Here is a 27,829-nt window from a genome sequence, read left to right on the forward strand (position 1 = left end):
ATTACTCATTCACGGTGGCTCATGAATATTCATGAGGGCGACCGCCTCTCCCCCCCTTCGCTCGCCCGCATCACGTGACGCCGCGAGGCCGGAAGCGGCCCTGCCGGCCGGGCTCGGGGACGCCGCGCGCCCGCCCGCCCCCCGCCCGCCACAGGCACTTCCGCCCTTCCTCCAGCCCGGGCTGCCCCGCGCGCCGGCGCTCTCCGCGCTTCCGGTAAGCGCGCGCGCCCGATCCCCGCTCCGGCCGCGGCCACCACGCCGGCGCCCCCAGCCCGGGCAGCCTCCCCCGAGCCGCCGCCGCCGCTCCGCCGCCCCGTTTTCAAGCGAAACCGCTGATGACGCCGTTCCGCTCCTCTCGGCGACCCGGAAGCGCCGAGACGCGGCCCGCCCCCTGACCCGGAAGCTCCTCCCCGCTGTCTTTCCGGTGAGGAGGCCGCCGCCGCCGGAGCCGGGCCGGGGCCGCCGCTGGGGGGGAGCCCGGTAATGTGCGGGGCGGCGGGACCGCAGGCGGGGGGCCGGGCAGCGGGACTTCCGGGGCCGGGGCGATCTGGAAGCGGAAATGGAGGAGGGCGGGCTGTCTGTCTGTCTGTCCGCCCGCCCGTCTGTCCCGGCGTCGGGGGCTCCGCCACGGGGGAGCCGCGCTCCGGGCCGGCGCCGCCCTCAGCCGCCGCGGGGGGGACGCGCGTCCGGACCCCACGGAGAGCGCCTGCCCCGCTATGGCCGGGGTGCCCCGGCCCGCGGGCCCCGCGGAGCGCCGGCCGCTGCCATGCGGGGCCCCGGGCGCCCCGGTAACCCAGGCGGTTTATTTGCAGAGCCGGCCCTGGAAGGAGGAGAAATGCAAGAGGAGGGAGAGTGAGAGGGGTAAGGAGCTCCCGGAGCTGCGTGAGTGACCCCCGCCCCTCAGCCGGGGGCTGCCGCGGGCTGGGAGGAGATGGGAGATGGGACGGGCCGCGGGTCCCGGAGCTGGGGCCGGGAGGGCGTTTGGGCTGCAGGGAGCGGGAGCAGGGATTGAGCGCCTGGAAGGAGCTGGGGCGCAGGGTATGCCCGCTGCCAGGCACCTGTTCCAACAGAGGCTCGCCCGGTCGGGGTGGAGGCTGCACAAGTGTCGGGGAACGGCACCAAAGTTGTGTCTGTAGTCTGCGGGTTTGGGATCCAGGACTTTGCCCGGTACATTTGGAATATTCTTGATGTGTGTTCAAATGCGCTTATTCTAAAGGCGTAACAGTGTTTGAACTTTCTCTTGTTTATGATTACCAGGGAAGCATTTTTGCTTTTCTTGTAACAGCCTGCGTGGCTTTCTGCATCCTTAGTATTTTGCAGCAATTAAGCCTAAAAGCTCCTTGTCATTGAACAAAGATCTTGGGCGGACATAAAACAACAGTCTAAATTGTTCCCAAGCATTGCTCTCAGGGCCTTTTGTTGACTGCAAACTCCGTGCCGAATGGGAAATAAAAGCCAGGCATCTGGAGAATAAAGAAACCTGTGTTAAAAGTCAACCTCTGAATAAATGCCTGCACATCCAACCTTGACTGTGCCTTCCAGAAACACAGCCCGTATCTCACCGTGCACTTGCACGTGCTTTTATCTGTCTGTTTATGATGAAAGTGCTGAGCTGCCAAGAAGTATAAATGCAGCACATTAAGTATGCGATTCTGTGAGATCTAAACTCCAGATCCCTTGTCCCTTGTGAGTTTTCTGGTGCACTCGGTTGTTTATTTGGTGTATGTACATTTGTGGTGTGTACACAGAAAGTGTTTTTGGTTTACATCAGGAGGGTACGTTGACATCTGTCTGATACTAGACTGGTGAATAGGAAGAAGGTTCCATCTCTGGCCTGTTTGTGGAAGCTGGGATGATGAAGGCCCTGCAGTGGGAACGTGCTGTGGTACAGGGTTGAAGCTCCAGCCCATGTCTGGTAGTTATAGAGCAATTGGAAGGGTTACGAGCAGAGTTCTGGTAAAGTAAGTGTGAGCAGCGTCTCAGTGGGGGCTGCCAATAGGGGTGCATGTTTTCAAAATACCCTTTTAGCCTAAAAATGGGGTAGGGGAGGGACAGCTCTGGGTACTAGACCAGTAGGTTGGTGGAGGAATCTTACCTTTGTTTTCTGCCTTTGGAAGATTGGCTTGCTAGTGAAAGTGCATGAAAGCTTCAACTTTTACACCATTTCTCCTTTTTCTCCACATTCTTATAACTCCATCACACTTCAGCCTTTCAAGCCAGAAGTTTGAGGCCTGGTAGATAATACGGCCAAGCATTGAGATTTTTGGATGGGGAGGTGGATTCTGAGGGAGTCTAATGAAATCACTGTAGCCATCCTTTGAAGGATCAGTAAAAGCCGTGTTTGACTTGCACACACTGTAAGCTGAGCAAACAAAAGTTAGATTCTCTCTGAAGTTCTGGTGCAAGACAAGATGGAGACAAGCAGCCACTGCGTGCCATGGCCTCTGCTAGTCTGGATTTTGGAATCTGGAAATGGACTTGCCTTTTATTACTTGTTCTCTTGAAATAAGAAAGCTGTTGTGAGTTTTTTTTGCTTAAATTGGCATCTTTCTGTTTAACTCCTGAAGTTTGCAGTTGTATCCAAGGGAGTCTTGGACGACTACAAAGTTTCTCTGGAAAATGCATCTGATTATTATTATTATTATTATATGAGACTTTGTGGTTTTGGGCAGTCAGGTTCACTTTGGTGTTTTTGATGTGGAAGCTAAGCAAATAACTGCTTATTTCTTTTAAAAACAAAACAAAAACCAAGCAAAAAACCTCAAACTTGGAAATTCCAAACAAAATACCACTCTTGATTCAGGTGGTGCTCAATTGCCAAGGATGTGTTATCTCCTCCTGTGTGCCCATCCTGTGGAAGAAAAAAGTCATGTAATTAAGCGTTACATGCAAAGGGCTGTGCTGTGGGCAGTGTACTTAATAATTAATTTGGCTCAGAAAAGAAAGCAGAGGAAGGAAGGTAAGAATCTTGCCCCATCAGCCTCTGATTGAATCACAGCGTTGCAAATCCAGAGTAATTCAGTCAGGCAGTGAGCAGTCTGACTGCATGCCACCAACGTAAGGTAAATAATTTATCCTTAAGTGTGTTTATTGGTTGATTTGCAGTGAGTGAGTGAGGCAGGAGTACTTGGCCTTGCTGTTGCATGAGCAATTCATAAAAGCAAAATTATCGGGTAATTTGGTTCATTTAAATACTGCTTCTCCACATAGAGGAAAATTATCTTTGCATTTTGGCTCACACACAGCAATTCCACATGTATTTATTCTGTCTTTGATATACTTCTGTAATGTGTTTCATGCTACTGGGGGCATCCCTCTGAGCTCCCCTGAGGATTGAGATAGACCCTTCAGAAGCAATATTGTTCAATTATTAGACCATAACAGAAATATGAGTAGGACAGTTTGCAGGTAGCTGCATAAAAAACCTACAGTGGTTGTGCTCTCTGCCAAATGTATTCTGAGCATAGTTTTTACCTACCACTTTTGCCATATTTGTTTCAGAAGAGATGTATCTGTTTTCAGAAAATATTGTTTTGTTAATTTCTTTAGGTTTTGAGTAGTGTTTTTGGAAGTGTAACAAACTTTGTCCGCTAATGGTATTACACAAAGGAATGTAAGGATTAGAAAGGAAAGTGCTTCTTCAGTCAGGTGTTCCCAAAGAGATTATACCTCTGTGCTCAGGAGACTCTCTTTTGGTGTCTAACTCGTCCTCTGAATGCAGGGAGAGTTGAGATGGAGCAGTGGGCACTTGGCTGGGGACAGATTCCTACAGAATTTTGTCCCAAAGATGGGAAGAGAATGGGCAATGGAGAGCCATGACATGATCTTGCTTGGAAATCGGGTATCTCAGGAGCAGGGGAATCAGGTTATTTTCCTACTGCTTAGTCTCATTGGAGGAGAGCAGGATTATTGAATGATATTTCTGTGTTTCTTTCAAGAGTGGGGCTGGGGTAGCAGCAGGAAGTTAGGAGCTCTGAGTTTGACTTCTTGGTCTGCTGTGGCTGTCTGTTATCTTGGGCAAGTCTGTTTCCCTCTCTCTGCCTGTCTTTCTTCCTGTGTAACATAATGCTAATGTCCCTTTGCTGCATCTGGGTGCTTAGTGTTGAGCTGGGGTGGAGGGACAGGCAAGGTCCAGCATTTTCACTGCCTGTGGGGTCAGACCGTCTGTGATGGTGAAAAACAGTTTTCATCTGTATTTGCCTGCTTGCACATGCACAGACTTCATTTATGCCATGTACTTGGGTGGATGATAATTGGGAAAATTTGGATGTGGGTTTCTAGTCAGTCCTGTGTTTTGCATGGCGGACTACTGGGCAAGGGGCATTTCAGATGGACCCAAGCCCATGGGAATAACAGGCACCTTTTTCCCCTGAAAATAATTTTTTAATTTGGGCAGATAGCTCAAAAGGGGGGAGAAGTTGCTCAAGAAAGACAGGGGAGATTAAGGAACTGTCACAGCATTGTACTGAGTCAGTTCCATGTTGGAGTCTCTTTGAGTTTAATGGGTTTTTTTGTGTGTGTTTGTGTGTCTGTCTTCCTTATCCTCCATTCCTCTTCCCTTCCCCCTTCTTCTTCCCCCTGTGCCCAGCTAGGATGGAAGAATCTCATTTCAACTCCTCCCCGTACTTCTGGCCAGCAGTGCCCACCGTCTCGGGACAGGTAAGATCTCCCAGCCTGTTACGTTCAGGAGTTTACAATGCATGTTGCACATTGAGTCTTTCTGTTGCATTTCTTGCTCAGCCAAATACTGGGCAAAGCTGTGCCAGGGTATGCTAAGACCTGTCCTCCCCCCGTTTAGATTGAGAACACCATGTTCATTAACAAGATGAAGGAGCAGCTATTGCCCACAGAGAAGGGCTGCAGCCTGGCTCCCCCCCACTACCCTGCCCTGCTGACAGTGCCCACCTCTGTGGCGCTGCCCACTGGGATCTCCATGGACTCGGACACCAAGCCGGAGCAGCTGACACCACACAGCCAAGCCCCCGTGACTCAGAACATCACCGTGGTACCAGTGCAGTCTGCTGGGCTCATGACAGCAGGTGGGGCACTCCAAAGGCTTCTCCAAAGGCTTCAGCAGTGTACAGAGGGGACCGTGGGATGGGGAAACACGAGGTCCTGGAGAATCCTTACTGGCCTGTAGATTATTCCTAGCCTTACTGATGGTGTGGACTGCCTTGGTTTGGTTTCACTGTGAATCTCTAGGCACTCCATACATCCACCCTCTTTTTGGAAGTTTGACTTCCAGCAGGGGAGACTGGGAATGCTGTGGGAAGGGAAGCTACCCTTCTGTTTGTGTTGTAGTCAAAAGTAGGTGCTTCTGTGGGATAAGGAGGTTGGGCATAATTGGAGATGTAATAACTGACTTCCTCCACCTTCCTTTATTTGCAGGTCCTGGTCTGGTGATAACTTCCCCGTCAGGTTCTCTGGTGACCACAGCCGCTTCTGCCCAGACCTTTCCCATCTCAGCTCCCATGATTGTCTCTGCGCTACCCCCTGGCTCCCAGGCAGCCCTGCAGGTGGTGCCAGACCTGTCCAAGAAAGGGACAACCACCCTCGCTGAAGGTGCTGGGGCTGGGGGAGTCGCCCCCAAACCGCCCCGGGGCCGCAAGAAGAAACGATTGCAGGAGTCGGGGCTGCCAGAGATGAGCGACCCCTTTGTGCTGACAAACGAGGATGATGAGGACCAGCACAAGGATGGCAAGACATACAGGTGGGGAGTGGGGTTAAACCTTGACTGTAACATTGCATGGGGTGGGGGTGTAACCCTGCAGAGGGTTACATGGGGAGGAAGAGATCTATGCCTTGTACCTAGAGAGTCCCTGAGTAGAGAATCTTTGAGCTGCAAAAAGAGTTGAGTTTTCTTTCTGGTCAGGAATATTTACAAGCTGATGGGTTGACCCAAAACTGAGGATTTCCTTTCAGTGGACAATTTTGATTTCCTGAATATATAGTTGTTAGTGTTACTAGGTTAGTTAATGACCAGGATGTTATGGAGACTAAACTACATCCTTGCTGGCACAGCCAGGTAGTTTGGCTGGTGTACTGCAGAGTGCAGTGCTGGCTGGTGCAGCTGGAGCACTTCTGGTGTAGCTGAGAGCCCTGCTATAGCTGGGTGCTCCTCACTTAGAGCTCCAGTCTCTCCAGTGTAAAGACTGCAAACTGGAGACACACAGAGCAGAAAGTGAACTGTGGTGGTAGTGTCTGCTCCTGTGTGTATTGCCCCATGTGATCTCCTTCTATTGCAGCACTCCAAACAAAACAAGGAAAAAAATGTAATTCTGAATTAAATATTAAGGGTGTTTCTGAGCCCTAAGTGTGTCAGATAAGAAGGAGGAGAGTTCTGAGCCCTGAGGTTGGGTTTCTGAGTTTGGAGGGATGTGGCTTGAGTTTATGAGTGATGGGGAGTGGAGAGATAAGGTAGGAGGGAATACTTGAACCAGAGGATAAGCAGTGTGGGTGTTTTAGAAAAGGTGGGAGCCAGACAGAGGAGAAAGTGGTAGGCAGTAAATGTGATGGTCTGTCTTAGGCAGGAAGCAGGAGCACTTTGGGGTGATTCAGTGATAGGTGTTTCTGGTTAATGATTAAGATAAATAAGAGGCAAAGTAGTAGCCAAATTGAAACAGAAATAGGAGATGGTCCCTAGGTCTTCTCACTTGCCTATAATGTGCTCAGGATCCCATATCAAACAGTTTTCCTTTTATCATCCTAGATGTTCTTTGTTTTGGTTCAGATTTAGTTACCCTTCTGGAATTATGCTTTTGGAATATGAAGGCATCTATATAAAATCTGTGTGCACACCCCAGGCATTTTTTCACTTTTAACTATAGCGTTTTTTTAATGTTTACATTTTTTTAATTAACACAGTTAAATGGGTACAAAAGCATAGCTTGGATCAGCCTTTTTATCTTAGCCAATGTCCCAGTTCTGCTTTGAAAATATAATCAGCGTATGGTGAGGAAGGGTGGGAGTGTTAGGTAGCTTGCTATTTGTAATCCCACCATTTATTTTGGGCCATAGCCACAGATCCACACTACTCAAGCTGCTTACAGTCTGGGTTGCTAATTAGGTTGTTAAATATGTATTTACAGGGGACACAATTGGCAGTGAACACTAGAATTAAAGCTGAACCAGGGCTTTAATTATAGCTCCTTGTTTACTTGTAAGTTTGGAAAAAAATGCCCAAGACCAGGTGGAGTGACTCAGCAGAAACTTTATGAACACACATAGTCTGCATAACAGCTCATGAAAAAGCCTTTGCAGGGAAAAAACAGATGAGTATGTATGTGGGCACATGTAATTTCTTAATGTTTAAGATTTCTTTATGTTTAATCTGAGTGTGATACCTCTTTCACCAGCTCCCACCCTAAGTATGCCTTCCTCTGAGCAGTGCTTAGGTGTGAGAGAGCTAAATTGAGATTTATTGAAGACCCCCAATAGTGGTGCTTCAGGAGGGAGTACTTCTGCCCTCCTTGAGATCTGCTCTTGGATGATGCATCCCACGTGCAAGTTTGGAACTAAAAATGGTTGTTGGAAAAATCAAGGAAAGCGCTATCTTCTCTTGGAGCTGTGGGAGAGAAGACCTTTGTGCAACATAGTAAAATCGTTTCTGTATAATATGCATATGAATAGACTCACAAGTTAAAACTTTGAGGAATGCTGGGATCCTTCTGTATTCTAGAGGATGATTTCAGTAGTTCCCGTCACTACAGTGTGCAGACATATGCTAGCTAAATTAAGACTGTGGGTGAAGTTCCTCTACTCCTGCTTCTTTCTCAGGCTGGAGGAGGAGTTGGTTTTGGCATTCATATGACTACGTTTGTATGATTTCACTGATTCCCATGATGAGACACTGAGAATAATGTACTCAGATTCCTGGAAGGAGTTGTACTACATCGATCAGTGTGTTTTGGTTTTTTTTTTTAGTATCCAATTCCTAAAACTTGGGATTATTTTGTCAAATTTAATTATTCTTTTTAAGCTTTGTTTTTGAGCTCTGTGAGCTCTCTTGTCATGAGTGTCTGGGCAGGTGGCTAATATTTGTAATTTCTGACTCCTAGTGTGGTGATAAAGACAGAGTAAGGCCTTGAATGAGGAGCACAGCCAGGCAGATGTGGGAGGTGTTGGAGCATAAACCTTGATACATGTACTGCAGCTCATCCCATTCTCTACTAAATGTAGAGATGCCCGCTCCAGCAAATAGTTTCCTGCTGTATCATCTCTAGAAGTGAATTAGTAGGCTGCTGTAAAAGTGGTGGAAGAATCTCTATGACTAGGGGGTTTTTTTTTGTAAGAAAAGGCGTGAAGCTTTTGCTAATGATGGCAATACTTGCAGATCTTCGACTTCTGTCCTTAGGGTTCCTCTGGCAGAGTCCTTGGTGCTTTGCATTGTGCTGCTGGAAGAATGCTTGCTCCTGCAGGGGACAGCATCTAACTCAGTCCTGTGAAGCATTTTCTTTCATGAGTAATGTCACTTCAGTCTTGTCTGGATTCATCGTCAGCTCTTTGTTAACCTTCCCTGACATCTTTGTATAATTTGCTTTTTCTTTGGAAAATGCTATCAGCATCAAGAGTCTTTCTAGAAAGATGATGGCAATGTGGAGCACATGGCTTCTTCCCAGTGCTTTAAATAGTGCTGAGGAAAAGGTAGCAAACAGGTCCTGGATACAGTAGGATTGTTTTTTAGTCCTGGTGTGGTGCCTGTACCTGTGCACTTTTAGAAGTCTGTGGTGTGATGTGATCAGTGGACAAGACTGATAAGGTGATTCAGCTGCTCTGGGCCAGATCATCAATTCTCTTTCTCTTGACAGTTCTCTAAGCAGTTTCTTTGTAAGAGGAAGAGAGCTCTGGATAGGCACTGCTAGGCTCTGATACTAAGTAAAATCCAGGATGAATACCAGTTTATAATCTGGAATATTTTGCAGACTGTGCTCTGGAGCCTCGACTACCAGCAGAAAGGTTGTTGGCTTGAGAAGGGCCTCATGTCATAGTGTAATCAACAAGCTCTGTCTTCTCCACTTCTGGTTTTGGGTTTTCCTTACTTTTACAGCAGGGAAGCTGGGAGACAATAAGCAGCTGAGGGACATAGGAAAATTCAGAGATGAGTCCAAGGTGCAAAAGTGTACAGAATCCTTAGTGAACAGAGCTGCAGAAGGTGAGGAAGCTGGATGGAGACCCTCATTAGAGAGCAAATTATGACACAATGAAGAGCACAATGGTGGTTTGAATACAGCATGTGGGTATCTTCTCAGACATGTCTTGTTTTAAGCCTGTTTGGATTTAGCATTACTGTTTAGTGAACTTCCCATAGTTTTGAATCAATTTGTAATGTGGTGGCTATGAGTTTAGTAAGTCACACATGTCTTTTTTATTGTTGAATTTGGCCAGTTTTAAGCTTGGAAAAAATCTGTTAAGCATGCTCTGAGATGATTTATAGTTTGCAGGTGGAAATATGTGAAGGAAATATTCTCTTTGAGGCTTCTTGAGGCTTGCACCACTCCAGGCACTCAGCAGACAGTCCATCTCCACAGAGGAGACAAATACAGCCTAACTTCTCTCAGTTTCTGTGTGAGGCTGGACTATATATCTACTCTTTCTGCAGTTCTAAGCATCTTCTAGAGTTGCACTGAAGGGCCAAACATGCTTTTCCTTCAGGCACAGCTGCTCCTCCTTCTGCTTCAGAAGGGGTCTCTAGTGCCCAGTGTGGACAGTAACCTCCCTCTCTGATGGACACAATAGCAAGGTGTGAGAAGACACTGCTTGGTTCAAATGTGGTAGGGATGAGAATGAGGCATGGGCAGGGACTGGAGCTGTTTCTGCTGAGAAAATCTGGGAACTTGGTAGAGATGGGAATCAGAAAGGAGGAGAGAAAAGACAAGAGCCTACAAACTAGGGAATGCAACAGAGGATGTGATGAGGAGCCTCTTTGCAAGGGAGAGAGGGGAGAGCTAGCACAAGAATAAGCTATAAGCAGCCAAGACTGAGGGGTGGAGGAAGGAACCAGACCTGCTAGGTGCTGGTAAATGAGGTACCCAGAACTGGCAGAACAGAGAGGGACAAGAGCATGGGATGTGGACAGACAAACAGAAACACGAGCAAGAGGAGATAAGTGTTAGGTAACCGAGGGAATGAAGTAGCAAAGTGCCCTTGCAGTAGAGGATCAAGAGGCTGGGGCATGTGGGTAAAGAGCTTGGGTCTGGGCCTTGGTGCAGGAGAGGGGATTGTTCTGGGCTGGAAGGCTAGGGGCAAAAGGGGAATTAAGTTTGAAGTGTCAGGCAGAAAGGTTGACCACATTCCCTCCAAAGCCTAGAAATACTAAACCCAGTGTTTCTAAATTCTGCCATGGCTTTGATGTCAGCATAAGAATGTGACCTCCTCTGGCAAAGAACCTCATCTCCCTCTTAGGCTAGAAAAAGGTGAGAAAGTATTGTTGCTGTCATTTATCATCTTAGCTGCAGTGGCAGAGGTCTGTGCAATGGAATTTAAGATTGCTGATGACCAACGTGGGTGTCAGTGTGATGCCACATGTTGGAATTTCTGTTTGCTTTTTTTAACAAGTGGTTCCGTGAGCAGCGGAACTAATGATGCCTGGTTTCCAGCGGCTCTCTCCTGTGTGGATTCTCTGATGTCTAATCAAGGGTGAGCTTATTAGCCTTTCCCTCAGCAGAGGACTCCAAGAGAGTCTCTCTTCTTTCCTCAGCTGCATATTTTTGAGACTCGTCTTGATTTTTAAGATCCTTACCCCTTTTCCAGATTGGCTGGCATTGTCTTATGATCTCAGAGCTCCAAGGAATACTGTTGCACATGCACATTTACATACGCACATGCAGTTTGTACACATAATCCTTGCTTTGTATATAAATGCAGTGCTTGGAGCTTAGAAAATGACAATTTGACTGGCCACATGCCTGAGAGTATAATGAGGTAAAACTCTGTGTTATGGTAAGTTCTCTCCCTTCTGCTGAGATGTAACTGTGAGTGTGTGCATGCATGTGGTTTCCCTTGGCAGTTCCTCATAGTGCCAAACAGAAGGAATTGACAGGAGAAGTTCTGCAGTCACAAATTCTAATTTTGGCATCTTACTTGTCAATGGAATGAGTGTGTGCAAGGGAATGAGGAGGACAGTCACAGTTTCAGCTTGGGAGAGAGGGAACTTTAAAACTGTATTTTGTGCCTCTTATCTGATTACACCTTAAATTGGCCCTATTGAGTCAATGCGCTTTGATACCATCCTTGATTAGTTATTGGTGCATGATAGCCTGTCAGAGACCTGTATGTTTGCTCAACCTGAAAGGAATATTCTCTGAAAAGAAAATAAAATGCATTGACATGGGATTGTGGAATTGAGGGGGATGATCTGGGGAAGGCATTTGCTAGTATGAAGAGCTGTTGATTACACTTTCCTCTGCCACAGATTGCTGTGGTATCCTGCAGCCTTAGAGATAATCTTGCCTTGAAGTGTATGCAAGTATGAGTTAGGTTGAATCTTCAGTGGATTTGCATTTGTCTCAGGCTACAAATGACCATAGAGAGTTACCCTGAAATAATTGACATTGGGTGTTCCCAAAACCATAGTCTCAAGTATCATTGAACACTCCTCTGTTACAGGTCAGACCCTGTTCTGCTTTGCAGAAGTGTTGCAGCTCATTGGAGTAGCACAGAAATCTATAGGAGCAGTGATATGAATGTATGTAATAGGAATTTTCCTTTAAAGGAAAAAAAGAGGTCACAGATATCAGTTTGGCCACTTGGAATTAGTGTGTACGTCTCTCTTACTGGGTTTCACTGTGTCTTTTGTGATTCCCTTCCCTTACAAAACATAAACCAGGGACATTGTGGAGATAGATGAGTACTTATGGAGCACTGATATTTCTGTGGTGGGTACAGGAGATGAGTGATCTGCTTCACGAGGTTGGAATTGCATGTTGGAATTGGATGAGGCTTAAGGCTGTCCAGAGTGGTGATATAAGAAGCTGAATGCTTGCTTGTTCAGTATCTGTCTGTGCAACATAATAAGAGTGCAGTTCTGTGGAAACAGTCAATAAAGCTGTATCAGAACGCACCTGCATTGCAGAGCCAAATTATGGTGACATGGATGACCTTAATCCTGATGTTTCCAAATTTCCTAGTGCTTTTTAATGGGCCTTTTGTATTCTTTTAATTTTAGCTCTTGCATGTTATCACTATAGTGGGAAGCACATTATTGTGTTTTATTGTTTTGTCGGTCTTTTATGCTAATGGTGACTGATTTCAAAAATTGGTAGACAGTGTCTTAGGCCTGATGTTCAATGATTTGGAGGTCAACAGAAAGTCACGGCTGATAATCTAAAGATAAAAACAATGCTGGTGGGTAGCTGTAAAGAAATGGGATCTTTATGTGGTTGTTAATTGTTCAGACAAAATATATTTTAATACAGTCCCATGGAAGACTTAGCCTTTTGGTACAGCATGATGTCTCCAGCAGCCAGGGACTGAGGTCCAGATGTTTGGACGCAATGGCATACATTATCAGACAGAAGTGTTTTGTTGGACTATTGAATGTCTCTGGTCTAAAGATAAGGAATATGGAGGAACGGTATCCTGGAAAGCAATGACTGTGGAAAAGACTTTTAGGAATTAAGTGACATCATGAAAGCTCCCAATGCAAGACTGCGACGGAAAAAGTTTAAGGTGCAACTGTTGAAAGCATAAATGATTGAGTCATTAAAAGAACACAGGGAATTTGTGAATTATGCTGAAATACCACAAAATTCTGGGTCAGGTATTTTTAGGTCATTTGAAAAAATGGACAAAATGCAGGAATGCCCTCAAATCTGGGAACTGGGAAAGTGCCATATGATGAGAGCATTTTGAACTGTTCTTTGCCTTGCCAGTATATGAGAGTATGCTTTTCTGCAGCCTTACCAAGCCACCAGGTGACAGAAGGACTGTGGAAGTAAGTTGACCAAGATCTCTGAGCATAGCTGATAGATTTGTTACACACTCCGGTAGTGTAAACTGTGCAGTGGAAGCACAGCATTGGCTTGGGAATAGGAGCTGATGCTGGGTGTGCCAGTGTGGAAGCAGAGATACAATTCCTATGCCTTCATTTGGCATCTTTGTACTCACTGGCTTTATTTGGGTGTTGCCCAAGTGTACCTGTGTATCTTGGATGTTAGTTTTGTCTCCTTTCCCCTCCTCTTACAAAATATTAACAAGAGGTCACAGCTATCAGTTTGGCCACTTGGAATTAGTGAGTACGTCTCTCTCACTGTGTTTCACAGTAACACTTAAAAAATGGGGCAATGTGAGGGTCAAGCATTTATCATGAACTGTGCATCCATTATTATGCTATGCTTGCATTAGTTACTTCATTAACTCTGCATTGCAAAGGCAGGACATTTCCTTCCTTTTTAAATGAACTGCTGACTCTGACAGCCTAAACTTATCATCTAGTCTAACTTCAGACTATCCTGGTTTGATTTTTAGTTTTACTGATGGTCTGACTTGTATATGTTGCCTAACAGAAGGAGCAAGGACTCAATTAACTTGTAAGACCACTCTCAGTAGATACTAGGAATTCGAATTCTCAGAGCCATATAAAGCTTACATAGTTTTCACAACTGTGATACTGATTAATTAAGCACTTGATTGAAAAAGGCTGTTAATCCATGTTGGGCAAATTTTACTATGAGCTGGTATTTCAGATGGCATTTTATCTCCTAACAGCATCTGATGAATGAGGCGGAACATTCCATGAAAAGTGGAAAAATATACAGCACTGTGTGCCACAGAGTTGTAGTCTGGTTGCTATAGGCATCATTTTCTTTATGACTCAGTGTGGTGACTTTCATATGGGAGTAGAATTAGAATTGTACATCCACCTTTTGCTGGCATTTCATGATTTTTGAGAGTGTCTTTGTGTAACATGAACATTTTTTGAATGTCTTTATTTCCTATAAAAAAGAAAGCATTGTAAACATTGGAAGGGGTTACTTTTGATCTCTGGCATATGGCTGAGTGCTAATTTAACTGTTGATATGAACCTCTGTTTTATTAAGGATATTTTCTCCAAGGCTGTCTGAATTTTCAGAGCCATAACAAGGAGCTGCAGGGGATGTTGTGTCACACCATCAATGGGAATGCTGCAGTCATTTCTGTTTCTTGCTGTCAGAAAGAATGCAGCCAAAGGAGGGGTAGTTTAGAAGCACAGTGGGGAGACTATTAAAAATGGATATTAAACAGAGGGGGGGTAGAAATCAATTATTTCATATAGTGTTTCATTCATGCTTAGCAAGGAGCACTCCCTATTTTTCCTCTCCCCAGCCAGAATTTCACTGAAGTAGAACACTGAAATGCTGCTAGTGTCAGATGGGATATTCTCATTATCCATATAGATTTAACATTTTTTTTAATCCATATTTGCCCACTAGAGGGCTGATTGCATCTTCCCCTTTAATATTTGATGTTGTCTGAAGCAGAATGCAAAGCCCTTAATTAAATGGATCATTTGTTCCCATGAAAAAGCCTGATACCACACAATATAAAATTCTGAAATGCAGCTTTCTGTTATATTCCAGGGCTTTTTTTAACTCATAAGGCTCATGAATTTGTTAATGCTGCATAACATTCTTGCTCTCTCAGGGTTGATGCTAATTAGATGATTAGAAAATGAGTTCTTGCAAGATTTTAATTCTAAATGTTGTTTGAAAAACAATATCAGAATGTCTATAGCTGCTAAATTCAGACAACAGGCATTGGTTGGTTTGTTTGTTTGAGGGTTTTGTTTTGATTTTGGGGGTTTTGGGGAGGGTAAGGTTTTGGGGGGTTCTGTTATTGTTGTTGAGGCCTGTTTTGGCTAATAATCAGGTTTATCATTGTCATGCAAGTGCCACTGATATTTTGAAAACTTCTTTATAATTTTAGTTTGAAAATAGAAAAGGACATGCAGTCTGTTTCTCTTCATTAAAGTTTATTTTAGAGAATTTCTGACCTGACAGCAGATACCTGGCAAAGCAAATAAGTAAAGGAAAGGGTGCACAGGAGTTATGGAAGATAAAGTTGATGGCTTTATGGCACTATAGATTTAATGCATGGGACTACTTGGACTTGATGGCACGGTAAAGTTCATTAATTTTTCAGAGCAGAATAGACTCTTTAAAATATAGAGTCCCGTGTACAGCACAGAAAAGATTAGTGCCCAGCATTCTCTTTTAACTAGAGCAGAACCCTTAGAAGAGTATTTCTCTCAGAAAGGTATCTGGATTCTGATTTTAGGGGCCAAGTGATTGAGACCATATTGTAGCCTCCAAGCCTTGTTCCAAAGATGCATTATTCTCATGGCTGGAAAAGGCCTGTTTCCTCTTTTTTCCACTTCTGGTGTCAGTTGTTGTTCCTTGTTATATCTGACTTGTTCATAAAATAAGCCCCTAGTAATTGATATTTTTCTCCCTTCGTAGATTTATTTGGCTGTTGACCAAGTTATCTTTTAAGCTTTACTCCAAACCTAGATCAACTGGAGTCAGTGAATCTTTCCTGCAAAGCCAATTTTCCACATGCCATCATTCTTTAAGTTTGCTGAGCCTGTGTGGGTTTTTCAGTAATTGCTGAGGACATTGACTACAGAATTAGACATGCTGTTGGCAAGAACAGTCATTCCCCTCCTGTATACAAAAAGGATACCTGCTATTCCCCTTTGTTTTGGTGAGCCATGTTAGCACAGCATCCCACTGGGAGCTTGTTCTCAATTGAATGGTTCCTTATCAGAGGGCCAATGCTGTGGAACGGGGTTCAATTGAGAGTAATGGAAGTCAGCATCTGCTGAGAAGGAGCTTGCTAAAAGTCAAGCTTGGGATTATGCTGTAATTGCTTGCGGTAGCAGGGAACTGGACTTCGCGACTCAAATGTATTTTTCAGTTCAGTGTTCACCTCAGAGTTATTTCTAACGTTTCAAGGGTACACAGTCCTCATCATGTAAGTATGATTTGATTACTGCAGAATATATATGCTCTATTCAAGTCTAGCATCCCAGGAAGTCTGGAACAAACTGTGCAACTTGAGATTGTTTGGTTTAAAAACCAAGAGCTACTTTTTTTAAAAAAAATGATGATGCTGATGTACCTTTTTACTCCTTATATCTTTAGTTGATGTAGGGATAAACAATCAAATTGCTTCTGTGTGTTGATTCCAGCAGGGATTGGGACGTGTGTGTGTATTGAGGAGGGATTTGTGTAAGGATGTGTACTTAGTTTGCATGTTCTGTTAGGGCTTGCAATTAAAATGGATTAAGAGAAAGATGAAGGTAGGACACGTGGGAACAACTGTTAAGAGATGATAATGAATGTAAAAGAGCAAAGGTGGAGAGGAGGGAAATGTTATGACAGGTGTGTGTTAGAGTGCTTGCGAGGGAGGCATGGCTTCCAGCTAAATGGCTGGGAATCAAGCTGTGGCTCAGAAGGGCCTGTGGAAGTGAAGGTAGGTGCTGGATAAATACTGCTTACATGACATACCCTAATCAGACTGCACACATCATAAAGCTTCTGGCTCCAACAGAGTCACAACAGTAGATGTAATGAAGTATCCTCCTGAGAGGAGATGGATATGGGGAAGAGCAGGATCAGCTCTGTGGCTTGTAATACCTGCAGAGACTTTTGTTGCTGAGCAGTTTTGTAAACACTATAAAACTCAAGAAATTCCCAGACAAAACCACTGTGAACGTTGAATTCATGTTAACCAGCCTTCCTCTGGCTGGCATCTCTTCTCTCATATGTGACCCTGGAAGTTACATGTGGAGATTCTATTTTGTCTTTAATGTAAATGAAAAACCTAAATTCAGATAAACCTTTACTCTGCCCCTTGTTTGACACACAGCAGGGGTGGGGAAGAAATGGAAGAAAGAACTTGGATGCAGCTTCTATCTCTCTGTCAAATTAACAACCACGAAAGCTTTTACCATCTTGAACTGTAAAGCAGTATGAGCTTCTCTTAACAGCCTGGTGTTGTAGTGGAGGAACAGTTTTTAACAGCAGCATCCGTAGCAGAGCGATGCCAACTGCTTCTTCTTGTTCAGAGAGTCTGTGTGTTAACAAATACATTTCTGATCGTTATGGGAACAGATGGATCCAAACGTCCAGACAAAACATTTTGCATCACATCAGTAAGACTGAAATGATGAAAGCCCACTAGACCAATGAAATACCACATTTGATATCCAGAGCATCTTTGCGAGACCCACTAGGAAAGCAGCACTGCTGTTATTCTCAGCATTTTGTATCCTAAATATTTGAGCATCTTCTCCAGAAATGGGAGCAGAGTTAAGTGGATTTGGCCATTTCTGCTCTCACAGACTTCACAGCACATGGAATTAACTTCTAATACAAACTATAACCTGGGATTTCCAGGTTTTCCAAGTTTTTTTTTTACTGAAATAAATCATAGATTAACAAAGTGGGGGTTTTGTCTGGGAATTATTCCTATCCCCTTAGGATTGCTGTTGGAAAATTTTCAGAGTGCTGCCCTGCCTCTCTTGCAAACCAGTTGGTTTCTTCCAACACCTTCACTTGTCTGGCTGGGAAGTATTTGTTCTGTTACACCAGTTCCCAGCTTAAATTTGTTCCCCTGGGACTGAACCACTCACAGCCAAGCAGTGTCCCAGGTGAAACCTCCCCAGTACCACATAGTGGGAAAATGCCCCTACTTCACTTACTGTGGAAGATCCCATCCGGTTAGAGTTGATCCATATTGGGGCTTATCCCCGTGTGACCCTGTCTCTTCCCCTCGCCCCGGTCCCAGGTGCCGGATGTGTTCGCTGACCTTCTACTCCAAGTCGGAGATGCAGATCCACTCCAAGTCCCATACGGAGACAAAGCCACACAAGTGTCCTCACTGCTCCAAGAGCTTCGCCAACAGCTCCTACCTGGCCCAGCACATTCGTATCCACTCAGGGGCCAAGCCCTACACGTGCAGCTACTGCCAGAAGGCCTTCCGCCAGCTCTCCCACCTGCAGCAGCACACACGGTAAGGGCCGGAGGAGGCTGGGGCCCTCTGCACTGCATGTTGCCGTCATCCCAGCATGCTGTGAGCACCTCCGTGGGCGACTGCCTGGGCAGACCTGGCTGGTTGTGGCAGGCTGCTCAGGTCGTGCGCGCGGCAGAGCGGCGGTAGCGGTACCGGACGCGTGAGCCTGGTGCCCGGCTGTGAGGGGCTGGGCGCGCTCAGGTTAGCGCTGCTCCGCCGGAGAGGCGCCGGCAGCGGAGTGACGCTTTCTGACAGGAGCCAGGGCTGGTTGTGCCAGTGTGAGAGTAGAGCGGGCATAGGAGGACTGTTCCCTGTCACCCCAGCGTAGTTCTGCCAAACATCTCAAGTCCAGGCTTGCAGCCCCCCCTGCTGTTTCAGCCACAGGCTTCCCACACACAGCTCTGCCAATGCCCCTCAGTCCAAGCTCTATAGTTGCTCTCTCTGGATCCTCCCCCGGTGCAGACAGACCATGGTCTCTTGAATCCAAGGGGAGCACAGTTTGAGACCAAGAGAGCTCATGCTGTGGTCGGAGTTCCTTCACATAGCAGATAGCGTGGTGCTGTCCCACCCCCTTTGTGCCCTCATTCCATCAGCACTAGCCAGATGGCGGTCATGTCCAACTGCTGCTGCTCCTCCTCCTCTTCGGCAGGATCCACTCCAAGCTCCACACGGCGATTGTCAAGCCGCACAAGTGTCCTCACTGCTCCAAGAGCTTCGCCAACACATCCTACCTGGCCCAGCACCTCCGCATCCACTCGGGGGCCAAGCCCTACACCTGCCGCTACTGCCAGAAGGCCTTCCGCCAGCTCTCCCACCTGCAGCAGCACACACGGTAAGGGCCAGAGGAGGCTGGGGGCCTGGCCCTGGTCCCCCCGCGCTGCCGGCATGCACCTCTGGAGCACGCGCGCCAAGCATGCGGGGGGCGGGCGGGGAATGCGGCCGGCTGCACCCCCAGAAGGAGGTGAGCCACCTGAGTGGACGGAGTGGAGGCTGCGCAGGAGACACTGACCACGTCAGGGCTGAGGTGGGCACGTGCTGTCCCTGGGGATCCTTGGTCTTGCACCGCGGGCGGCACAGAGAGAGAGCCATAGAGAGAGAGGCATTGGCTGTAGGGGATCCCAGCCTGGCACCACGGGGGTTGGACTGAGTGTGTGGAAGCTGCTCCTGGCATTGCAGGGGGACAGGGACAGGTTAACACTGTAGGTAAACTCAGCCTGTTACTTAAAAGGAAAAGTGTTGGTGTGTCTATCCTGGAAGGAACAGAGCTGCTTTCTTGTACTGTGGAAGCAAGAGAACAGATTTCTCTTGGTCATTTAGGACTCCTGAGTTTGGAGCAGGGAGCCTGGACCTCCAGACCCCTTCCCATTTTTAGGTAGCTCGCATGCTGAGCTGTCCAGGCGTTCCTAAGCTCTTGCTCCTCAATCCTAGTCACTCTGAAATCTGCTTGATTGCCTGTCTTCAACTTCTAACTGGACATGGGAGCTGGGCAGAGCTCTCTTTGTCCAGCTAGAACAGCATCCGGAGGCAACATCATCCCCTTCACACAGCAGCAGGCCCTGGCAGTCTGCCCTGTCTGCCTGCTCATTGTCTCCTGTTTGTGCTCTTCCTCCTCAACAGTATCCACACCGGGGACCGACCCTACAAATGTGCTCACCCTGGGTGTGAAAAGGCTTTCACCCAGCTTTCCAACTTGCAGGTAAGGGGCTGGGTGTGTCCTGCTTGCCGGCAGGGGTTGGCAAGGGTTCCAGTTGTAGAGGAGGTGGAGGAAGTGGGGCAGATGGGAGGAGAGTAAAAGAATGCAGAAAGCTATTGAAGCCCCGGGCAGGGAAGAGATTCCTGACTTGTGGCACTAGTGGCCCAAAGAAGTCACATAAATGGTTGCATCCTGTAAAATTAACTTGACTTGAAAGCGGTGAGACCTTAGTGAAGTTCCCCCCATCTGTTTTGCAGTTTTCTAACTTAGCTGGGGCAAGACTTTTGTGAAATGTTACACCCAATAAAGTCTGGGTATCTGGGTGGGTTTTTTGTTTGTTTTACAATGAAATGGAGGGTGTAAGGGTAGGGATATAGGAAGCAGAGGTGGTGTGTCCTGTTGCAGTACCCTGGAGGAGGGGGACTGTAGAGTGTGCCAAAGAGCAAAGAGCCGTAAACACCTGCAAGCAGTTAAAGCAAATCCTGCCCTGAAGGTATTAGATGCAGGGAGCAGATGTATAGAGGGGCAGAAAAGGAGAGACCAGGAAAAGACTGAGAGTTGCATGGAAACTGGGAAGATGGGGGTTGTGAAGCATTAAGAGTCTCTGCTCTTCAAATGCCTAGTATGCATGAGAGGGAAGGGCATGTGTGGGGAGGGTGTGGTGGACTGGAGGGGCAAGTTCTGTCCCTATGCTAGGAGCCAGGTTTACCTTCCTGAGCAGCCAGGAGCTTGGGGCCTGGCTGTAAGGGGTGTTTGAGGTGAAGCCATCTCCAGTAATAATACTTGCTTCCTTCCTCACGCTTGCTTTCTCTTTCCTGCCTGCTGCTGCCACCCCCCAGTCCCACAGACGGCAGCACAACAAAGACAAACCTTTCAAGTGCCACAACTGCCACCGTGCATACACGGATGCTGCCTCACTGGAGGTGCACCTGGCTACGCACACGGTGAAACACGCCAAGGTCTACACCTGCTCCATCTGCAGCCGGGCCTACACCTCGGTGAGTGCTTGCTGCCCTGGGCTACAGAAGCGGTCAGCTTCCCAGGAGCAGCTTCTGTAGATCCAATGGGAGCAGTCCCCTGAGTTGCCATGTCCCTCCCTATTGGCTTTGGCTCTTGGAGCATCGTTCCCTCCTCTGACGCGCTCCCTCCCGTTGCAGGAGACGTACCTGATGAAGCACATGCGGAAACACAACATCCCTGACCCACAGCAGCAGGTGGTTCAGGCACAAGCCCAGGCCTCGCAGCAGCAGCAGCACTTCCAGCCGCAGGGCGGGGGGGCAGCAGGGGGCCCTTCTGGAGACACTAACCAACCCAACCCTCCCCCCCAGTGCTCCTTTGACCTGACTCCTTACAAGACTTCAGAGCATCACAAGGACATCTGCCTCACTGTCAGCACCAGCGCCATCCAAGTGGAGCACCTCTCCAGCTCCTAGAGAGACCTCAACCCAGGGAGCAGAACGCCTCTTGTGCATAGCCTGTGCCAGGGGCACCGCTTGTGCAGCGGCCCTCCTCGTGCAACAGTTTCCGGCCTCTCCTCCTGCAGCAGCCTCTTCTGGCTGTGTAACCCTGTTCATGGCAGCCCCTTGCACAACAGCCTGTCTCAAGGGGGTGCTCCTTCTGTGCAACAGCCTGCCTGGTAGGAGGATGCTTCCTTGTGCAAGAGCCCCTTTCCTGTGCTGGGATCACTTCCTCATGCAAGAGCCCCTCCTTTGAAACCCAAAGAAAGGCCCCTGTTTTGCCTTCTCTCTCACTGTAGGATGCGTACGAAGCGAGGTTGCGTGTTGTGACACGCGTGGTGGATGGGATGGAGAGACGGCCCTTGTATATACGGGGGCTTGGACACGTGTTTTTAGCAGGCCACAGAAGAATGTGGCATGGTTCACAGCTGGATGGGGTTCTTTGAGGATTGCCTTGAGTGTCTAAGAGAGAAATATCCATTCCTGTCTCTCCTGCTTGTGAAAGGGAGGAGGGGTCGCTCGTCCTGCCCCAAGGACTGGATGGGAGAAACCTTCTCCCCAGTGGAAGGTGAGACCAGTGGAGGGGGGAGAGGTCAGGCATGTTCTCTGGGATGGACAGGTGCCTACACTGCCTAAGGGCTGTGGAGTATTGCATTCTTTCTCCTCCCCTAGTGGAGAGCAGTAGAGAGGAGTCTGTCTGAACTGGCTGCTGCCTCTCTCTCACAGCTGTCTGAGCAGCACAATGGCCCCATAGGAATGTGGGTTCCTGCTCATTGCCCTTCCTGCCTGTTGTGGATGATATCCTAGCAGCTTGTACTCCTCCTCCTCTCCCTCCTGCTTTTCCCCTCCTCAGAAAAGCCTGCAGGCATCAACAACAAACCAAAAAGCACCTGGAGGGAGGGTAAGAGACTGCCAAAATAATCATCACCCTTCTCTCTACTTCCTTTCCTGAAAGGCGGAATGACAGCAGTTCTGACACTCACATACCTGTCCTGCCCCCAGTTTCCCAAAGGGAAAGAGGAGGAGGAGGAGGAGGAGGAGGAATAGACCAGTCTTTTCAAGGGGCTGGCAGGAAGCAGGGAAAGGCTAGCTTCTCCTGCTCATCTCTTGCCAGAGTGCTCTCCCAGGCTCCCTCTTGCCAAGACGGGCTGGACTCACATGGCAGTGGTGGCCTCTTCTGGACCCTAGTCATGGGAGAGAATCCCCAAAAGGTGGACAGTGGAGAGAAGGGGATGAAGATCCCCACAGAGAGACCAATCTAATGAGAAGGGGGAGCCAACAAGAATAAACTGAAGGCCCCTTGAATTTATATATATATATATATATAAATATCTATTCCCCACCCCTGGCCCGCTCTGTCCTTGCTGTAACTGTTTCTATCTCTGTGTTTATAAAACGCATTATCCTGGCGAATTTTTATTTTCAATCTTCGTTTGTTTTTCCCTTTCTCTTCGTCTTCAATTCTCCTTCCTCTTTTTTTTTTTTTTTTAATTGGTCCACATGACTGCTAGTCTTGTGTGTTACTTATTAGTTTCTTTGGATCATGGAGGCTGACTTGGAAGAGAATGAGAAGGCAAGGGAAAAAGCATGTGTTGTTGGGTTTTAAAATCAGTCATTCACCCAAAGCCTATAGAATCCCAGACTTCTGTATGAACAACCAATAGGGGCTTCTATTTTATTTTTTTTAACTACCCTGTATAGAAATAAATTGGTGTAAAAGGCTCCTTGAAGGTGCTGCTGCGAGCAGCCTGCCCCTGTGACGTGTGTTCCTTCCCCCTGCAGCTGAGCCCTGCAGCAGCCTCTGGCTGCCCTGACTCTGGAGGGGCCGTGTGGGCAGGCACGAGGGCAGCACGTCCCTGCCTTTGGCACTTTGCGCTTTGCACAAGGACAGCGAGGAGCTCTGCACCTGGGAGCCTGTGGCAGAAACCTTTTCTCTGGTTTAGTCACCAGGGTTGGCTGCAAACAGGTGGAGTGCTTGGTAGGTGCACAGGCTAGGCTAGAAGGAGCTGTCTGGTTTGACTCCTGCATTTCACAGGTGACATTTCAATCCATTTAGCCTGTACTGAGAGTAGCCAAGAACTGACGAGTATTGAAACTGTGTTGACAAAATGCATTGGCTTGATTTTGAGGCACTGGGACACAAAATCCATTGGTAGCCTGCTGCAAGGGCTTCATGTTTTCACTGTTTAAATATTTAAGCCAGATTTCTCCTTGCTTTGGCTTCTGGTTCCTAGTTCTGGAAACATTAATCTCTCTGATTCAGAGAGCCTAAATGGGACTTTCCCCCCCAGACTTGCATTTAAACACTCTAATGTCTCTTCTCAATCCACTTTTTGACAAGGTAAACAGATAGAACTCTGTAAATCTTCCACTATAAGGGATTTCTTCTAGTCCATGAATTATTCTTTTCTTTCTACATCTTGTCAAATTTTTCATTATCTTATGAACAAATTCATTTTGGAATTGAGTGTTGAAGCCCCAGTGCCATGGGTGAGGTCCCCCTGGCTCTTTGCCTTAAGTCTGCAGAGGACTGCATTTTCCCTCTTCTCACAGCATGATAGAGGAGCTCACAGTGGCTGCTTGTCTGGTCAAGGCTGATCACCCAAAGTCTCAGCTTTCCATGATAGTGTTTTCCCTTCTCTACAGGAATGCTCTGGGTTCTTGTTTCCTGGGTGCTTCACATGGGGCTGTGTCCAAGTCCAGCCTGTGTGAATGGGCCTGGCTGGCTGATGGACCACGTTACTCACAGCTTTCATTGCTCTGTCACCCCCAGACCGTATCAGTTGTTATTTTTACTTTCAGATCCAGGTTGAAATGCAATATTGCATCTTGCTAACTTGAAAAGCATTGAGTGCAACTTCTCATTAGCTTTTATTTGAGACTTTCAGGCTGAGCATTTCTTAATCTTCTTAGTATTTGATTATGTACAGTTTATCTTTCTAACTTATGGTGCTAGGTCAATGCCTTATAAAAATTTAAGTATGTTGCACCTATGCAGTCCCCTTTGTTAAACCAAATGTATAATGATGTCATCTAAAAATGAAATTAGGGTTTGGGTTTTTTCTTTTTTTTTTTTTTAACTACAGAATCTGTATTTTGTAAAACCTTTGTGTTATAGGTTTTATTTTTTCATTCCCTAATTCTTCATCTCTATAGTTTTTCCATTAATTTGTCATTGAGTAATTTAATTTGCCTTTTGAGAGTATTGTCATGAGTGCATTAAGGTAATTGTCTAATATTCCAAGTTTAATTTAAATATCAGAATCCCTGGGCTAGAGAGCTAGTTATTAAACTCTTTCAGGCCTCCTGTTTCTTTAATGATTTCTAAATACACATCCCTTGCAGGTGTTGTCTCACCTACTTTGATACTATGGTACTAGATAGAAGTTTTTATTTTCATATGACTGCTACATTCTGTTCCTTTCTTCAGATGGAATTTGAAGTATTTCTTGAGTGGTTTCTCCTGTTCCATGTCACTAGCATTTTCACCATTTTTATCTAGCATAGATCAGTACTATTAGTAAGATTTCTTTCTTTATTTTGTGATTGAAAGCAATGAAAGAGCAAAATATTCCTTTCCTCTTACCACTAGTTTTTCTAGTGGTAAAGCTTTTCTTGAAAATTTTCTCTATTTTTATTGTGTCTAATTTGTGTTGGTTGCTGTCTGGCCTTCACCTTTTCCGTTATGTTCTTCTTACAGGAGAGTTTAATTCATATTCCTCTGCCTTCTTTCTTTTTTTCCCATGGACAGCTCTGTTGATAGTTTTGCTCCCCTTGGAAGTTATCAGACTCAGCACAGGTTTATGGGTGAGCCACACTTGTGGCTCTCCTCTGCCTGTCTGTGTTCCACATGGACAGGACAAAACTGCCAACTTCACTCTAGGTGTTCTCTCTCTTGAAGTCTGAAAAATGACTTGGTTTGGTTTAGTGTCTTGAATTAAGCTGGGAAGGCTTTAAAAGTCAGAGTAATACCTTGCTGACTGGTTGAATTCCCCGGGGAATGGTTCACAAGTTAAAATTCTTTGCAATGATTTTTCATTTTATATGTTCAAGGTGCTTGAAAACGCCTTTCCTGGTCCCTGGTTTGAGGTGGTGTTTTCTGATGTCTGCTACCCTTTCCCTTCTTGGAATCTGATACCTAGCATGGGCATCCATTTGTATTTGAGGCTGTACAATTCCTGTTACCAGTCATTTCAAAGGTGTTACTGTTCGTGTTTGTGCAGTTTGCTGCTGAGCCTGTAGCTTTTACTGTTGCCCCGGAAGAAACGAATTATTTCTTACTAAGGGACTTTCCCATTGAGCTTCAGAAATGCCACTTTATTCTGGGCCTCCTTTTTTTCCTTATCAATGAGAATTTCTCTGTTTACCCAGTCCTGTTGCTGATGTGGAAATAATTGAAGATACCTTACTCTCATTATCTCTGTCACTTACTTGAGTTTGGATTAGGTCTTCCTCTTTGGATTCCCATGGTTGTTTAATATATTGAAAGTGCCCCAGATGGTTTAAAAAGTGCAGTTGCTACCTGCGAGACACAAAATGTATCAACTTGTGCAAAATTCTTCCCTCTTGAGATGAAGCCTGAGGTTCGGCAGTCTGCAGCTTTGTGCGCTCAAGCCAACAACGGTTCAGTTATTTACCTCCCACTCACAAGAGTGGAATATTCTCTTAACAAGATCCCATGGTCCTTCTTCAGCTCCATGAATTCTTTGACCCTGCATTTTCATTGTGCTGCCAATCCATTTGTTTCTGTGTGTTTGTACCCAAGAAGACTTGACAATGACTCTGGAGTTCTGTATTAGGTTGCATCTTGTATCTTTGCTGAAAGGCAATAGCACTTTTTCTTCTTGTCCTTTTCCAAGCTGATTTTCTGTTCTTAGTTGAATTTTACAAATTATCATTGCTTTAAAAGGAAACATCATGTAGGCTGGAATCATTTAGAAAAGTCACCCACAAACAGTAACAGAATCTCAGCCGTGACTAATGATAGTATTGCTGGTCTATAATTCAGTTAAATCTTCAAGAAAGATTTAAGACTTTTATAATTGAAAGCCTTATGGTTAATCAACCATGTCCCTTATTACAGTTTTTTTGTTAGTTATCACTGCCATTGAAACTGCCACTCTATATTACTATTTTTTTTTATTTTAATCCATAGGGTCTTGCTATGCCTTTGTTGAGTACATTAAAGTCTTCTGCTATAAGAAGTCTTTCTTCTTGTGTAACAAATTACAGACCATGATCAAGTCACTGTATTCATCTTTCCAAACAGCTGAATTAAATTGAGCTGGCTGAGGTGTCTCACAGTAAGGCTTGGCTCCATCATGTAGTTCTTATCTGTTGCCTTTCTTTTCCCTTTCAGCAACCCAGCTGTGTAGTGTTCAGTTAAAGTCTTGCTGCATTAGGCCTAGATGGCTATCTTCAGCTACCAAACTTAGACTGCCATACAAAGATAGCCAGTTCTTTTAATTAGATCTTTTCCTTCAAATTAAAACAACAATATGTCCCTTTCCTTAGCCGAGTGCCGGCCCTGTCAATGCCACTGTGATTTTGCCACATCAGTGTTAGTTAACTGCCTTACAGCAACCTGGATGAGCCCACTTGCTTTACAAATACTTTTTAAGTAAAAGTATTGGCTGGTCTGGAACACATTCAGAACTTCAAAGTTGTTTGGAAAAGAAAGCCCATTGCTTCCATCTGCTTGCCAGATAATTCTTTTCAAATTACTGATTGTCAGTTTCTAGCTATGCAACTTCTAGGATGTTTTATTTAATGGGTAGAACTAAACATCTTCCTAAATCTCATTGGCAATAGGTAATATTTCATTACCTCATGGATGTGTCTACATCATCCAACTTTCTTCCTAATATAGAATATAATTATGAGATTCTGTCTGTCTTCTATATTTTTATTGATTATTTTATCATCTTTATATCAACTAAAGGATATATATCATGTTTAGGATTTTCTTCTGATATTTTGCAGGTAATGTACCTGAAAGCTGCCCAAGTTTACTAGTGCAGTTTCAGAACATAGAATGAAATTGCTCTGTACACTTCCTTAACTACAAGATAGGTACCTGTTCAATCGTCCTTTCAGGTACAACAGATTAAATTTGTGTGCATGGTTTCTTGTTTCTGTATAGTAGAACACCAAAGTACTAGAGAGATGTAGTAACTTGGTCCAACAAACATTTCGATTTCATGTAGTGTCTGTGTAATGAATGGAAAAAAACTGCAAGAAAAGAAATCGTGACACCAAAGAACTAGAGTCTACGCCTAGTTTTGCTGCTGAAGTAGGGCATGTTTCTGAAACATGAACACAGTTATAATTTGTGGCCTTTGCCATCCTCTTTCATTTGTAAAGCTAATTAACACCCTCGGGGCCAAGTGCTGCAGATCAATCATTTGCTGTTTGTGAGAACAAAGTGTGGGTACCTCTCGTGTTTCCTGAAGACAGGAAATTAAAAGTTCAGGGACCTCTGAACTGAGAATGTTGAAGAGTGAGAAGAGCTGAACGTACCTCAGCAGCAAAAAGGTAACAGAACAAGGGTCGGAAGTTACAGCTCTCCTGCTGGGTTCTGCATGAGGATCCCTCCCAAGCACTGGCCTTCACCTCACAGTCCTTGGACAACATTTAAGGAGTCTCTAAGGTAGCTAAAATCTGGAGGCTTGAATTTGGTATGCAGATG

At 45.8% G+C, this 27,829-nt stretch overlaps 1 protein-coding gene across 6 annotated transcripts; it reads left to right on the forward strand.

The window, feature by feature from the left end:
* The first annotated feature begins 271 nt into the window (after positions 1-271).
* On the forward strand, positions 272-27,342 carry ZNF384 (zinc finger protein 384). Of its 6 annotated transcripts, none has more exons than XM_036404316.2 (10): positions 272-424; positions 813-861; positions 4,589-4,659; positions 4,799-5,039; positions 5,389-5,710; positions 17,767-17,991; positions 18,641-18,823; positions 19,609-19,687; positions 20,524-20,682; positions 20,842-27,342. In XM_036404316.2, exons 3-10 carry the CDS (start codon positions 4,594-4,596, stop codon positions 21,115-21,117), a joined length of 1,551 nt encoding a protein of 516 aa, XP_036260209.1. In that variant the 5' UTR covers positions 272-424; positions 813-861; positions 4,589-4,593; the 3' UTR covers positions 21,118-27,342. The 6 variants fall into 6 exon arrangements, with proteins under 6 accessions (XP_036260209.1, XP_036260205.1, XP_036260204.1 ...); XM_036404312.2 differs by having other exon boundaries at positions 412-480; positions 4,593-4,659; XM_036404311.1 differs by having other exon boundaries at positions 418-480.
* The last annotated feature ends 487 nt before the right edge of the window (positions 27,343-27,829 follow it).

This window comes from Molothrus ater, chromosome 2 (assembly GCF_012460135.2).
Source record: "Molothrus ater isolate BHLD 08-10-18 breed brown headed cowbird chromosome 2, BPBGC_Mater_1.1, whole genome shotgun sequence".
In the NCBI taxonomy this organism is placed as follows: Eukaryota; Metazoa; Chordata; class Aves; order Passeriformes; family Icteridae; genus Molothrus; species Molothrus ater.

Bases quoted from the DNA above. Each gene is read 5' to 3' on its own strand.
- ZNF384 (XM_036404310.1), top strand. From the start codon at position 1,909: ATGTCTGGTAGTTATAGAGCAATTGGAAGGGTTACGAGCAGAGTTCTG. The intron at 5,040-5,388 runs GTGGGGCACTCC...CTTTATTTGCAG, and splicing joins TGCTGGGCTCATGACAGCAG to GTCCTGGTCTGGTGATAACT. The intron at 18,824-19,608 runs GTAAGGGCCAGA...CCTCCTCAACAG, and splicing joins CACCTGCAGCAGCACACACG to TATCCACACCGGGGACCGAC.